The sequence below is a fragment of the Equus caballus genome, chromosome 24, assembly GCF_041296265.1.
Source record: "Equus caballus isolate H_3958 breed thoroughbred chromosome 24, TB-T2T, whole genome shotgun sequence".
NCBI classification, from domain to species: domain Eukaryota; kingdom Metazoa; phylum Chordata; class Mammalia; order Perissodactyla; family Equidae; genus Equus; species Equus caballus.
In genome coordinates this window covers 20,485,996-20,501,337 of record NC_091707.1, presented here as the reverse complement: position 1 = coordinate 20,501,337, position 15,342 = coordinate 20,485,996, and the positions used below count along the sequence as shown (strand labels likewise).

At 41.3% G+C, this 15,342-nt stretch overlaps 1 protein-coding gene across 1 annotated transcript; it reads left to right on the top strand.

The window, feature by feature from the left end:
- Positions 1 to 1,117: 1,117 nt before the first annotated feature.
- DHRS7 (dehydrogenase/reductase 7) lies at positions 1,118 to 13,613 on the top strand. Its single transcript, XM_014735625.3, has 7 exons — positions 1,118 to 1,440; positions 4,255 to 4,407; positions 6,035 to 6,141; positions 6,606 to 6,845; positions 9,126 to 9,248; positions 10,235 to 10,450; positions 13,389 to 13,613. The coding sequence occupies exons 1-7, from the start codon at positions 1,308 to 1,310 to the stop codon at positions 13,431 to 13,433; spliced, it is 1,017 nt and encodes a 338-aa protein (XP_014591111.2). The 5' UTR covers positions 1,118 to 1,307; the 3' UTR covers positions 13,434 to 13,613.
- Positions 13,614 to 15,342: the final 1,729 nt, after the last annotated feature.

The window sequence follows — 15,342 nt, the reverse complement described above, 5'->3', positions numbered from 1 at the left end:
TGCAGCTCCGCTCCCCTTTCCCCCTCCCCACAGCTGGAATTTCGGGCGGAGGATCCAGTTTCCCCTTGCACAGTATGGCCTGGCTTGGAACACTGAGTCTAACTCACCCTTCCGTTTCATAGAAGGGGAATCCCACTCAGGGGGAGCGCTTGAACAGTTCGTTTACTGTAGCCAGACCCAGTGTGGTATTTGTAAGCACCTTATTCTAAAAGTCATTTATTATGAGGGAAGTAAAACCCATACTGCAAAAGCGACAAGTTAATGAGGGCAACTCTTGAGCAATATTATTGCAAGTCGTGACTGGGTAAACAGTAAAGATCAAAGTTCAGTTCGCACACATCCTCCTCCAAGAACCATATCACAACAATTTCTGGTTCATCACAATTTAAACAGCCTTATCGTTTTCACCTGCAAGGGGAACTCCATAGGTGCAGAATATAGAAGTTTATAAACAAAGTCTCCGCCTTTCAGGTTGGAGCCTCAGAAATGATAATCATGATGGAAACAATAAACAATAATGATTAATACTAATAATTACAAAAGAAAGACTGAATAGAATTACTGTGTATGAGTCTCTGCGCCCTCCAGACATCTTCTCATTCAGACCTCGCTACGTATTCTTTATGTGGACAAATAAGGAAATAATTTTTGGGGGTTGCCGAGGGCACAGCTACTGGACTCCAGCTGGGTCGGCTCAGGCCCCCAGTCCGAGGGCCTAGAGCTATTGCTCATGGACCGTTTTGGCCAAAGATGCGCTTTCTCCTCCAGCCACGAGGCAAGGGTCATCTGCAACGCGCTTGACACGGGCCAATACAACTCAGAGACTGGGTTAATTCCGTGGGGGTGGGGTTGGGCGGAAAGCAACGTGATCTTTTGTTTAGTTCATCTGGTTTAAAAAGCCAGATGAGGAGAAGGGGCCGCGTTCATAGGTGGGAATATTTATGATTTCCCTGTTGACACCACCAGAGCCTTGAAAACTGTTTGCCTTCAAAACAACTGTTATATAAACGTTCCTGGCATTACGAATCCTGTGGCCACTGTACCAACAGGAGTAGCGCCAAGTGAAAAAGTCACCCACGGCTTTTGTTCCCACTGCGACGCTTTATCAGGCGCACAAGCAGGCGAAGCGCGCAGTCTTTGCCAGGCTGGGCGGGCCTTTGCCCGGGCTGGGGCTGGGGCGGGGCTGGGGCTGGGGCTGGGGCGGGGCTGGGGCGGGGCGGGGCGGGGCGGCGGCCGGGCTGTGCCCGGCGCTGGTGCGAGGCGCTGACACTCTCCGTCTTCATCGCGCGGAGTCGAACGCGGCCACGATGAGCGGCGAGTTGCTTCTCTGGCTGCTGGCGTTGTGTGTGCTGCTCGCGGTCGTGGTGCAGCTGGTGCGCTTCCTGCGGGCCGACGGCGACCTGACCCTACTGTGGGCCGAGTGGCAGGGGCGCCGCCCAGGTGAGGACGCAGCCGCCGCTCCCGCCGCAGCTGGAGGCCGGGCTCCGGGCGGCCGAGCTTTCGCGCCTCCGCGTCCCTGCCGGTGGCGTGGAGCTTCTGGGCGCGAGGCTGCGCCTCTCCTCGGGGCCGCGGGGTGGGCAGGCGCTTCTGCCCGTCGTCTGCTTGCCGCGGTCGGAGAGCGCTGCGGTCGCCCGGGCGCCCTCGGGGCTCCAGTTCTTAACCGGGGAGTCCGCTGCCGCGTCGGGGGCAGCTACTTTGAGAAACAGGGCGTGTCCCCCTGCGTTTGTAAGGGAGGCTCCTATTGGGGACTGGAGCTCGGTTTTTCTACTTCCTGAACTTGTTTATCCTCCACTTCTCACTCTTGGAGTTTTGATGTAAAATTTGAGGTAGTCTGGAGTTACCCACCTGCCTAGTCATTGGGGTAGAAGTATAACCCTGGAAAGAACTGCATCGGCGTTTGGCCTGGAGCCAGACCATTACTGGCATCCTAAGGGGCGTCCCGCCCATCCCCCTTTTATCTGTGCCCCGCTTAATATGCGATGGTCGTTTACTGGACGCATTCTGTGTGCTGAGCAGCGTGCTCGGCCCTTTGCACACACACGTGACCTCCAACTTTTACAGTGACTCTTACAAAGTTATTAATCTTATTTTCCAGATAGGGAAACTAATGTTCAGAGAAACTCAGTGATTTGACCAAAAGCTAGCCTTTGGCTCCACGGGGGCGGCGGGGAAGTGGGGTTTCCCTGGACCGAGTGTCCTGTATGAAAATACCCAGATCATGTGAAGAGGTTTGCCTGGAAGTGGTAGCTAGTGTGCTGTCAAAGCCGGGCTGGGGAGGGAAGGGGAGCGAGATCGCTTCCAAGGGCTGAAGATTGGTTCTTGGGGACCCCAAAACCCTTAGATGGTACAGTGTTTTGTGTCCCTCCAAAGCCCAACCCTACCCGACAAAATCTTACTCCTGAGCGTTTCATTTCTCTCGTTGGGTTCTTTGTGTGTAAAATGTGCAGCACTGACATAATTGAGTTCTCGGAAAACAAACGATACACATGCGAGGTCAGTGCTACAAAACTCTGGTAAGTGGCTGGCTGTGATTGGCCCACTTTCTCTTGATCATTTGCTTCCATCTCAGCAGATATAATGCAGCTGCCTGTTGGCTGCTTTGTGTTTGATCCTTAGTGCTTTTGTGTTAACTTGGACTTTGAGAATCAACATAAAAATAGTTTATATTTTATTATTCTATAAAAGTTATTCAACCCATTATGTCAAGAGCTGAAAAGAAAAAATATTGACAATATCTAGCAGCTAGTTAAAGTTTATGAAGCAAAAGTTGAAAGTTACAGTGACTAAAAATAATTTTTAAGAAATTCATGTAATTTTTTCAGTTTTGCTGGAAAATAAGAGTTTTGAAGGATTTTTAATACATTTAATTACATTGCTATTATGTACCATATAATTTGCTAATTTGCACATGTAATTTGATACATTACAATTTAAGTAAATACATTACCTTAAAAGTTATTCAGCAGATAGTTATAAAGTTCAGTTAGATGTTAATAGTTTTAAATTTTAACTTAATTTTTAAATTTAGCCACTCATTTTTTACCTTTGAAGATTGGCACCTGAGCTAACATTTTTCTTCTTCTCCCCAAAGCCCCCCAGTACATAGTTGTATATTCTAGTTGTAGGTCCTTCTGGTTGTGGCATGTGGGACGCCACCTCAGTGTGGCCTGATGAGCAGTGCCATGTCCGTGCCCGGGATCCGAACTGGTGAAACCCTGGGCCGCCAAAGCAGAGCACGTGAACTTAACCACTCGGCCACGGGGCCGGCCCCTGGACTTAGCCACTCTTAAACTTGCATTGAGTGAGGAGTAAACTTTATAGAACTCCTTTTATGTATGAAACACAGATAGATGTAGAATATATAAACAGATATACTGTATATCTGTGGAATTAAAATTTCATGGGGGAGTTATCAGGAAAAAATGACTAAAAAGACTCCTGGGTGTGGAGATGGGGGCAATAATGAAAAAAAGTTAACGGAACATGGAGATCGACTCAGGTTCCCCAAACAGCTTAGAGTGGAAAGATGGGCAGGCTCTATTAAGGTTAAAAAAAAAAATCCTCCTTGTCTTTTCTATAGATTTATTATTTTTGTCACTTTGAAAAATAGACAAGTGGCGGGCCTGGCGGCGTAGTGGTCGAGTTCGTGCACTCCACTTTGGGGGCCCAGGGTTCCCTGGTCTGGATCCTGGGTGCGGACCTAGCACCACTGTCAAGCCATGCTGTGGCAGGCGTCCCACATATAAAGTAGAGGAAGGCTTCTTAGGTGTTTATTCACAGCTATTTGTGGGTCTTTGCTATATTCCACTCTCTCTGCCGGGCCCTGAGGCCAGCAACGGACAGGCAGACAAGCTCCCAGCCTTCAGGGAGATTACAGTCTAATAGGGTAAATTAATCTCTGTAAACCTCAGTTTCCTCTTTTATAAAATTGAGATAATTCCTATTTCATAAGGTTCTTGTGAGAGTTTTAATGAGGTAATGTGCTTAAGTGCAGAGGAAGCAATGAAAAACTGTTCCGCCATCATAATTTAACGTATACAACTTGATGACTTAGAGGATAAGTATACACCTGCGAGACCATCACCATAACCAAGGCCGTAAACATAGGATATTTACATTTTTAAGCTCCACACATTAGGTCTTCATATTTAGTGATATTGTTTTGTTTAGTGATGTTGTTTTGGCTAATCTTTGATTTATGAATGTAATGCATAGCTTATTTTCTTCCATCGATGACCCCTCCTTTCTCAATAGAATGGGAGCTGACCGATATGGTGGTGTGGGTGACTGGAGCGTCAGGCGGGATTGGTGAGGAGCTGGCTTACCAGCTGTCTAAGCTGGGAGTTTCTCTTGTGCTGTCTGCCAGGAGAGTGCATGAGCTGGAGCGGGTGAAGAGAAGGTGCCTGGGTGAGTACTGAGTACACCTGCAGTAGTGGCATGCTTCCTGGAGGAGGGGCGTATACTGGGCAGTGCACCCTGGCTCCGCTTGTCCAAGGGCTTTGACCCGCTCCTCTGCCTTTTCTCTTCTCTTAATTAGCTGCCCTTCCCTCTTTCTGCCACCTTTCTACTTTTTTTTTTGCACCGACTCTTCACATTAGGAAGTGACTACCAGTTCTCTCAAATGCTGATGGATTTTTAGTGGCCAAATGAATGTCATATATTTTTGTCTTAGAGAAAGAACAGTTTGGTTCTTACGTATGACATACATGTATGTAACCATAGAAATTTAATTAGGAAGGATCCTTATTCATTGCTAAAATGTCAGATATTAAAGTCATATGGGGATGGTATAAGATTTTTGTTATAAGGGATGAAAGGACAGAAATGGAATTAAGTTTAAAAAATACAACTTGAGATAATATCTTTCATATTCATATAAAGAGCAACAATGTTAATTTTTTGTTTGGGTTTTGGTGTAGTTCCATGCACACTGAAAGCAGCTTCATGTAATGAAGTTATTATTTTTCATGGACACAGTATCTAAACTGAGATAATTTTGACTTTTTCAGCAGACCACTTTTTTGGTCATCTACCTATCATTCTTTAAAAGTCTTTCTTCACTTTGCTGATGGAACTAACCATCCAGAAATGAGAGTTAGTTGCCAAAGCCCTGAGGCCTCTTTCAGGACAGTGCTTTCAAAGACCTCTTGTGCTTTTGCGCTGGGAGGCTTCCTCTGGTAGCTGCTCCTCCTCTGTTGAAACTTGCAAGTCCTGCCTGGGCCATGATGAACCATGTCAGCACTTCTCAGGCCCAGGGAGGCTGATCGTTTTCCTTTTCTCTGCCAGATCATTGGTGCAAACTTTTGCGTTTCTTTTAAAACAGTTAATGTTTCAAAATTTACTCCTTTGCCCATGAAGGCTTTATACCTCTTATATTTTCTCTACTTGCTTGTTTTTCTTATTGGCATTACTTGTTGTATTTCAAGGTTAGAGTCTAAGAAAATTAGTTTCAATTGTTCTTTTCATGAACAGAAATAAAAAGGGTCATTATAGCCCAGTATATTTCTGGGTTTGGAATTTCAGGATTGTGTCCTTTTCCGTGTTTGCCTCCTGCAATCCTTAGCCTCTGGAAGGAAGCTTCTATGTGTCATATGACTGGAGAACTCTGAGCTTCTTACTGATTTTAAACGGAAATGGCTTTCAATGTGTGTAAAAGAGCACCTAAACTTTGTGAACCGATCATAAAACAAATGTACCTCTCTACTTCTAAAGACATTGCTCTAAAATTTTTGCTTTTTTTTAGCTTGTAATATAATCGTGATTTCTTCTAGAGTCTGTTCCAATGTTAGATTGTTTATAAACAAGTGAAGAGAGCCACTCTACTTCCTGCGTACCAGCCAGCTTTTTGTCCAATAAGATGTTGCCACATCACTGCCAGTCTTCCTCTTGGTCACTGAGAGAAACTTCCACAGTGGCCTCTCAGTGTGTTGCCAACTCTGGTTTTAGGGTGGGTGTTAAACTTAATGAAAGTAGCAAGGAGCTTGATTGAACTATTGCACAACTTCCACACTAATTTTTAAGTGTCTTTCCTTAGAGAATGGCAACTTAAAAGAAAAAGATATACTTGTTTTGCCCCTTGACCTAACTGACAGGAGTTCCCATGAAATGGCTACCAAAGCAGTTCTCCAGGAGTTTGGTAAAGTAAGTAGCATTTTGAATTGCTAAGTCTTGCTTTAACATAGCTGCAAAAGAGATTTCCATCTGTGGTGCTATCGTTAAAAGGGCTTTAGGCAAATGGGTCTATGCACTGAGATCAAGGCCGATGAGTTGGGCCTCTTAATCTCTGAGTCTTTGGCTTTATGTAATTAGTACTTTTCATACCCAGCAAGGACTAATGCCTCCATGTAGAACAAATGAAGCTACAAATTCACTGCGCCTTTTGTTTTTATGACACGTTACTTTCCATAAAAAGCCACTTAAGATGGGAATTTAATTCCATATGTGAATTCTGGTTTTTATTTTATCTTTTTATTGCTGACTTCTGGAAATACACCATTTTGTTCCATTGATTCCTCAAATTAATAATTTACCAACCGTCCCTAGGAATTGCATCAGTCCCTCTCCTGGTCATTCTAAAGTGCCCTCTTCTGGTTTTATTTAACTAGATCGACATTCTGGTCAACAATGGTGGAAGATCCCAGCGTTCTCTGGTTGTGGACGCCAGCCTGGATGTCTACAAGGAACTAATAGAGCTTAACTACTTAGGGACGGTGTCCTTGACAAAGTGTGTCCTGCCTCACATGATCGAGAGGAAGCAAGGAAAGATTGTTACTGTGAATAGCGTCCTGGGTATCATAGCTGCACCTCTTTCTAGTGGATATTGTGCCAGCAAACATGCTCTTCGGGTAAGGCTGCTCAAACTCGGCTCTGATAGAACTGACCTAAATGTGTATATGGAGGATATATATGGCCATCATTGCAAGAGGTCATTGGAACTGGGAGACAGAAAGAGAGACCCAAGGAGACCTTTGGTGGAGGACATCCCGGAAGATGCTAAAAAAGACTTGAGCCTCATGTGCTGCTGCCTAATTTGGCAAACATGTATTGAGCACCCACACTGTGCTGTGCTCTGCAGCTGATCCTGGGGATATAAGATGATAAAACATGGTTCCTGCCCTCAAGAAGTGTACAGTCTAGTTAGCATGTCACCCTTCACTTTATCCTCATTTCTACCACATCATCATGGCGAATTTGAGGTCTACTCCTCGTTTCTTTTACACACACTTCAGGATGTAGTTTTCTTTCCTATTTCTGTGACTTCTTTTTCCTGCCCCCTGGCTGATTAGCCCTGGGCTTCTAGCCTTGACTCTGTTTACCTTGGTTTCATTGGAAGAAGAAAATCAAGTCAAGGCAGAATCTAAGAGAAAAGCTTGATTTGGGTTGCATGACTTATAAGATGTGAATATTAAAAATGAATGAATTTTTAATGTTGACTTAAGAGTAGATGTGAAGAAATGTTACTAAATTATTACATGGAATAAATTAAATCATAAGGCCAAAGGAGACACATAATTTATAATTAATGCAATTGAAGGTCAGTTTAAGTAGAATGTTTCAGTATTGGAATGATGAACTGTAATAGCTGAATGGTCCTCACAGTTTCATGAAAATGATTCCTTAGGCCCATCCATCCTCTTTCTGCTGTGAAGAGCAGACAGTTGCAGAGAGTGATGAAACAGCATGCTACACTGATAGTTGCCTTGTATTTGGTAATGGCATTATCAGTCACTTCCTACAGAGCAGTTGGGCAAGTCTCAGGCAGGCAGGTGAGGGAAGGCGGCCACCCAATCTGTTTGGCACCAAGTATCTTATAAGACATGTAGGATGCTTTCGATCAAACACAACATGAGTTGTCTGGCCTGCCCTCCAGGACCTACTGTTTTATTACTTGATTCAATCCTCTGATACAGTGCGGCAGGTTGAGACTAATTAGTTGTACCAATAGCTGAACACTGAGATCCAGAGGCTCTTTTTGAAGAGCACATTTCCTTCCTGATTCCCAGCAAGCTATAGAGTGAACTTTGTCTCTCATTGAAAAGTTCACACACCGTACTACAGGCGATTTCAAACAAGTAGAGGTTTTACTGTCTGATGTATTGGCTTTCATGGTATCCTCTCTCCTCTTGCTATAGAGGGGCAGAATGTTAGGGTATGGGAGTTCATTCATTTATGAGGCCTTTCTTCCTGTCCATCTGAGTCAGGCACTGTGTTAGGCTGTGACAGCATGAACCCTCATATGCCCTGTGTTTGATAGGGGTCAGCATTAAGGACTGGTAATTGTGTAATGTTGTTGGATCATAAATGAACATGCCCTGTGTTAGCTATTTAGGCTTTTCAATAGTTAACTCACCTTATAACAATGTAGTCTTGGAACATTTCCTAATTTAGGAAAAGAGATGAAGAGAAGTAGATGTTTACTCCCTATTTTGTTTGGAAATGGCCAGTATCTTTAAGTCTGGAGGTCTAGACTTTTTTTTTTTTATAAAAGTCATTGAGTAAGCAATCATACTACATTTTTAACTAGCCATGTACTCTTACTACCCAAAAAAGATAAATGTTTGCTAAAACTAATTGTTAAAATAATAATAGAAATTGAAAAAGTTGAATTATTCCTCTGATAGTTTCTGCTAAGTACTAATCCCCTTTTGCTCCACCTTGCCCCAACCTCGGCACTTTAGACCACATTGAGGGATAAAATGAAACCCAACCTTAGTGATTCTCATTGGAAAACACACACCCCTTTTGGAGTGGGGACGTGGGGACTAGTGTGAGGAGGGTGTATCAGGATCTCCAGGGGTAGTTTTTTACCTGTCCGGTGCTTGCCTTCCATAAAAACCATTGATGACATGAACTGCCACTACCAAAGGGGGTGAACCATCCATACCCGGAAAGAGCTGAGAATGCCTGATCTAGATTGTTTTCAGTCTTACAGTTAAAAATGCCTAATAGGCTTCTACAATTATATTTCCTGTCCTGTACGCAGGCATTTCAGAACATATTTGATTAATGTGCTGCTATTATCCTTCATAAACAGTTGAAGAAAAGTAATTTCATGCTAATAGTAAACATGAGATGTGTGTCTGTATTTACTTTGTCTTTTTTTTTTTTTTTTTTTTTCCTGTTAGGGTTTTTTTAATGGCCTCCGAACTGAACTTGCCACATACCCAGGTATAATAATTTCTAACATTTGCCCAGGACCTGTGCAGTCAAATATTGTGCACAATGCCCTAACTGAAGAAGTCACAAAGGTAAAGCTTTCTAGTTGGGGAATAAGGTGAATGCTTTAGTAGTCATATATTGGTGTTGTATCACTGTGCCTCAGGGTTTTCACGTTAGAACTGCTTATGAATTGTTTACAAAACTTAACTCATGGCATTAGGAAAATTGTAAGGGTTAGCTGATCCTGCTTTGGCATCCAGTTTTAATAGAGGCTAGAGAAATTGCTACTATATGCTTAGAGGATTACTTTTACCTTGCTTATATGCTTATAAGCAATTATGTGGGCTACCAGTATTTTAAAAACCCAGTTTCTAGCAATTCACAAATTACAACAACATTGAAACGTTCTGTGTGGCTGAATTTTTTTATATTTTCTCATTTTCTGGAGAGGCTCTAAGGTACATAGAATAAGCACTCTATTATAGGAATCAAGGGAGTTGGAATGTAGACCTAGTTACTACTAATGATCTGTGTGAGCACAGAGGAGTTACTGCCTCTCTGGGTCTTGGTTTATTTATTTATAGAGTGGTAGTGGGTTAAATAGATTAGTCATAGCAGATTTGTTCATTACTGAGGAACCACTTTTATCTTCTTCATCCATTTTGTCCCCATAGACTCCAGGTTTTATAGAATTTCATTTGCTAAATCTATGTGTTAATAATTTGTTTAAAAATTTTTATTATTAAAGTGATATATAATTATCATTAAGTACATTAAAATGATGCAATGCTGATCAAAAACAAAGAACCTTCATCTTTTAGTTAGCCTGCACAGTCTTATTTGGTAAGTGTATGATTTTTGTTAGGCTTTTTGCAGTATTATAAATTAGCTTATAGACACCCAGTGTACTATACTACTATACCTATTAGTATCTACGGGGACTCCTAAGGGGCATGAGGTCACATTAAAGGAGTCACTCAACTAGATGACTTCTGCGTCTTTTCTAGCTTAACAGTTCTGTGAAATATCTTGGATAAATGCTCAGCATTCACTTAATTTTTAAAAATTTCGTTAGGCCGTGGGCAGTGGTGGCGACCAGTCCTATAAGATGGCAACCAGTCGTTGTGTGCGGCTGATGTTAGTCAGCATGGCCAATGATTTGAAGGAAGTCTGGATCGCAGATCAGCCTTTTTTGTCGATGACCTATCTGTGGCAGTACATGCCAACGTGGGCCTGGTGGATAACCAACAAAGTAGGCAAGAAAAGGATCGAGAACTTTAAGAGTGGTGTGGTAAGAACAATTTATACATTTAACGCATACCGATCTTGGAGGAAAGTATGACATTTTCTAGTGCTTAAAAACTTTTTTTTACTAACTCTCCACTAACCTCATGATATAAATACAAAAGATCTAAAAGTATTCTATCCCCCATGCATATCTGTTGGTTTACTATAAGTTACTACTCGTCTTAGAGAAAGAACTTTTCTGTAAGATAAAAATCAAAGATTGCCATTTTTTCTTCTGCGCTTACTGTTTGACCAGTGTATGTGCCAAAATGCTCTTTATCCACTGTTTCTCCCCACAAACTCCCACTCATCCTACAAGTCTCAGCTCCGTGTCACCTCCTTGGGTTGACACCTGGCCTCCCTCCCATTTCTCCCCAGGACTGGGTGCATCTCAGCCCGTGCTTACCTCTGTCACAGTACTTACCACGCTGTCAAAACAAGTTCACTTTCACTGTGTAGTTCCATTTCCTTTGACCTTGTTCCAGAAGCACTCTGCACATCTGAGATGTGCCTATGTCCATGTCTAAGAAATATGCTGATCACTCATCTTTCAGCACTTATTTATTTATTTTTTTGGTGAGGAAGATTCACCCTGAACTAACATCCGTTGCTAGTCTTCCTATTTTTTTGTGTGTGCTTGAGGAAGATTTACCCTGAGTTAACATCCATGCCAACCTTCCTCTGTTTTGTATGTGGGATGCCTCTACGGTATGGCTGACGAGTGGAGTAGGTCCCGCTGGGATCCGAACCCGTGAACCCCAGGCCACAAAAGTGGAGTGAGTGGAACTTTAACCACTCGGCCACAGAGCTGGCCCCATTCAGCACTTGTTCTTACAGAAAAGTGAGGAATATTATGAACTATTTCTGAGAAAATTGTGGCCACTGAAAGAATTTAATATATAAACAGCACAGGAGATGTAATGAGTAAAGCCAAAAATTAGAAATATGATATACAAAGAAAGGTTATTTCTGTGGATGGTTTTATTGTTAAAGGATTTCTTTCAATGATTACTACCTTCTGTTAGAAATAAGTTAGTAGGGATTGACATATAGGGAGAATTATAAAATGGGATCATACCACATGTCTCATTACATAACCTACCACTACTTAAGCAGCCCACAAATTATTAGACATTTAATTTGTTCCCACTTTTTGCAGGTCAATGAAAATGAATTAGTGAAAAAAGCAAACAAAATGCTTAAAGACACTTAAAGGTTATAAAACTTCCATGATGCACTGACATGTCTAGAGCTTGAAAAATCATGAAAGGGGCTATTCATTTTCTACCAGCTTGTAATGTGCACCAGTTTGCTTTGGGCCAAGTCATTTACGAGTGTTTTGGTTATGCTGGGATTTGTTGATGTGGGAAATTCTAAAGGTAGAGCTTCATCAAAGATTACATCTGTGTTTTAAATTTGAAGGACAGCTGATATAGTGGTATTGTACCCACTGATGGCTACAAGTTGAGAGGGAAAGGCCACCTTACTAGAGAGGTGACATAGTATCCTGGTTAAGAGGACAGAGCCCGGTGCCAGGCTACCTGGGTTGAAATCCCAGCTCTACCCCATACTCGTCCCATGACCTCAGACAAGTTACTTATATAAGTCAATCTCCCCATCTACAAAATGGTCATAGGATTGTTTTGGGGATTAAATGAGTTAATTTATGGAAAGCTCTTAAAACACACATTGGGGTGTTATGCTTATTAAGCATTAGTTGTTAATGCTTTTGTTTTGATGGTAGCAGGATATTCAGCTGATAGTAAATATTGAAGAGTTAAATAATATGGCAGAGAGAATGCATTATAGAAATAATTGTCTCAGAGGGGAAAGAAGGACCAGGGGCTAGAGTTTCAGTCCTACTGTAGCAGTTGTCCTTTCAGGAATGTCCATAGGAAGGTTTTGTTTTCTTTACAGAATATAACTGTAAAATACAAACAATACTCAGTAAAATCTAGTATTTGATTACGTCTAGCTTTTTCTAAAAATCATGGCCTTCCTCTTTGCTACCACCATCTTTAATATATTGTTTATTATGTGGCCTTATTGCTTTATTACTTTTTTATGATAAACTGGGCATCCTTTCTTTTCCCAATACCATTTCTGAGATAGAATACCTCATTCTTTACACAAAACCGTAGAAACTTTAAAAAATTGTTCCTTCCTTTTTTTACTCAATTCTCTCCTCCCTGCTTCTTTCCTCCCCACCGTTATTTTTTATTGTATATATCTAGCTCCTTATTGAAATTTGTTTATAAGCGTCTAAGTTAAGAGAATGCCAATACAGTTTATCTCAAACTAAATGTACTTATTGATGATACTTGAATTTGTTTTTATCCTTTAGGCTAGGAACAGCATGTTTGGAACTTTGTTTTGATGAATCTTTATTATTTTTACGGATCAAGAACAATAGCTGCATTGAATTTTGTGTTATAATTTGTTTTTGTCTTACTAAGTACAAATTCTTGGAAGTGGTAAATGCATATCTTCCCAAATGAACTCTCACATTTTAGGGATTATCAAGTTGCCTTGTTTTACTCTTTAAGCAATATACTAAAAGTTCACAAATCACTTTAGAGTTATCTGTCAAATATTTCAATTCTAAATACTCTGACCTATTCTTTGTATTTATTAGAGCAAGTCAGTGTAGGTATGATATGCTGATCCAGAAGAGTAGTAATAGAGATTTCAACATTTATGAGATGGCATGAGTGGATGCTAACTAACGATAGAGGAGATAGTGATGCTAAGCCCATTAGAGATATTTTTGTGTAGATCTAGAATTCTGGCTGTGTGTTTTTCTAATTTAACCATTTGCCCATATAAGGATTCTTAACAGTGAATCATAGTATTATAGCTCTTCAAAATAGAAGGAATTAATTTTCAAAAATTAGGGTAAATACAAGGAAAGACTGACTCATGCTACTGTTACTCTCTTATAGGATGCAGATGCCTATTTTAAAACCTGGAAGGCAAAACATGACTGAGGGAGTACTTGCATTTTTCAAGCCACTGGAGGCAGAAATGGAAAACATGAAAACAGCAATCTTCTTATGCACTGAAGAATAACTTGTGATTTTACTTCTTAATAGATACAACTTTCCTTTCAATGTGTAATAAATAAAAAATTGCTATGAATCTTGCAATAAAGATAGTAATACATACTACATTCTGGGATAAAGGAGCATTTTAACATACTCTAGCATATATGCTTAAAATCTAGGTTAGCAGAATGCTAATCAAAGAATGACAGTAATCCATTTAACATAAACGTGTGGAAATTCATGAAGCAGAATGTTGAGTAAGGAACAGATATAAAAAGTATCTGAAATGGTCTTGCCTATAAGGTTGCTTACACTCTTAGAAGAGTTGACAAGTACAAATGACAGTAATTTGAAGCAGTAGGTAGGACTCATAGCAGCCATAATTTATTAAACACCTATTATATGCCATTTGTTGTGCTGAGGTGCTTTGTATTTGTTAATTCATTTCTTCCTCAAAACAACCCACTAAAGTAGGTGGTATTACCTGCCTTTATCGAGGAAGAAAAAGTTGCCCAAAGCAAATAGGTGTTATTTTTCCCAAGGTCATAGAGCTAGGAAAGGGTACAGCCAGGATTAAACTCAGCTCAGGAAGACTCTATTGACAACTCCTTACTCTAGTTATTATAATTAATGTTACTTTAATCTTTAGGACCTTACATTAGAAAACATGCATAGGCCACAACAGAAAAACAAAATATTCCTTGACTATCTACTATAAAGATGGGGTGTAATAGGAGAGGAAGAACATGGTTCTTATTTATAAGCAGTTCAAAGTTTAGCTATAGCCAAGGTAACATTCATAAAATAACTGTAGAAAGGTTGGTGGGGAGGGTGGAGGCCACCCTCCTTGGGAAAGGGGAAAGGTGATATGTGCTGGAGGTACACCATGGGGTACAGCAAGTAAAAGCAGTGGGATAAAGGCATACATATATCCTAGGAGCACAATGATAAGTGAAGAAAGTGAGTGATGAACTAGAACACAATTCTGTTTGCAAACACTTTATGTGCAGAGAAGGTAGTGCTCACTTGGCAAGAAGATGTGCAATGAAAAGATACCCAGTGGACATCTTAGAATGGTTGCTTAGGATGGGGAGGGGAATGGGGGTGTAGTATGGGGATAAAATGTAATAAACGAGAGGGCTCTTACACGATCAGTGATAAAAATGGGAATTATGATTAACTGAACACTGCACCCAGGGCAAAAACAAGACAAATTGTTGGAACCATTCTAGAATGCTACAAAATAACATGTATGTCATGTGGCATGACACAGACTCGAAGTGCAAACAGGAGTTCAGAAAAGGGAGAGATTTGCAGATAGAATAGTGTGGAAGCCTTTCGTGGAGGAGTGACTTGCACTGAGGCTTGAAAGGGTGGGATTAAGACTGAGAGAGACTTCAGGAGATTGGAGTCCAGGTCAGTTTTGTTTCACTCATCACTGATTCTCCAGTGCTTGGCATCGTGCTTGCCAATGTTTAGGGTTTGTTGATAGTATGTAAGCCAGGCATCCTTTGCCTCCAGAATGTCGTGAATAAAAACTCACAGAGACTGAAATTAGCATGGTATGAGGATGAAGGAAAAATGAGTTTAGTTTGCTCAATTACTCCAGCCAATGAAGGGTAGAAGAGGCATAAATAAATTAAAATGATTAAAATTTTTTTTTTTCCTGCTTTTTCCTCCCCAACCCCCCCAGTACATAGCTGAACATTCTAGTTGTGGGTCCTTCCAGTTCTGGCATGTGGGATGCCTCCACAGCATGGCCTGAGGAGCGGCACCATGTCTGTACCCAGGATCCGAACTGGTGAAACCCTGGGCCACCGAAGTGGAGCACGTGAACTTAACTACTCAGCCA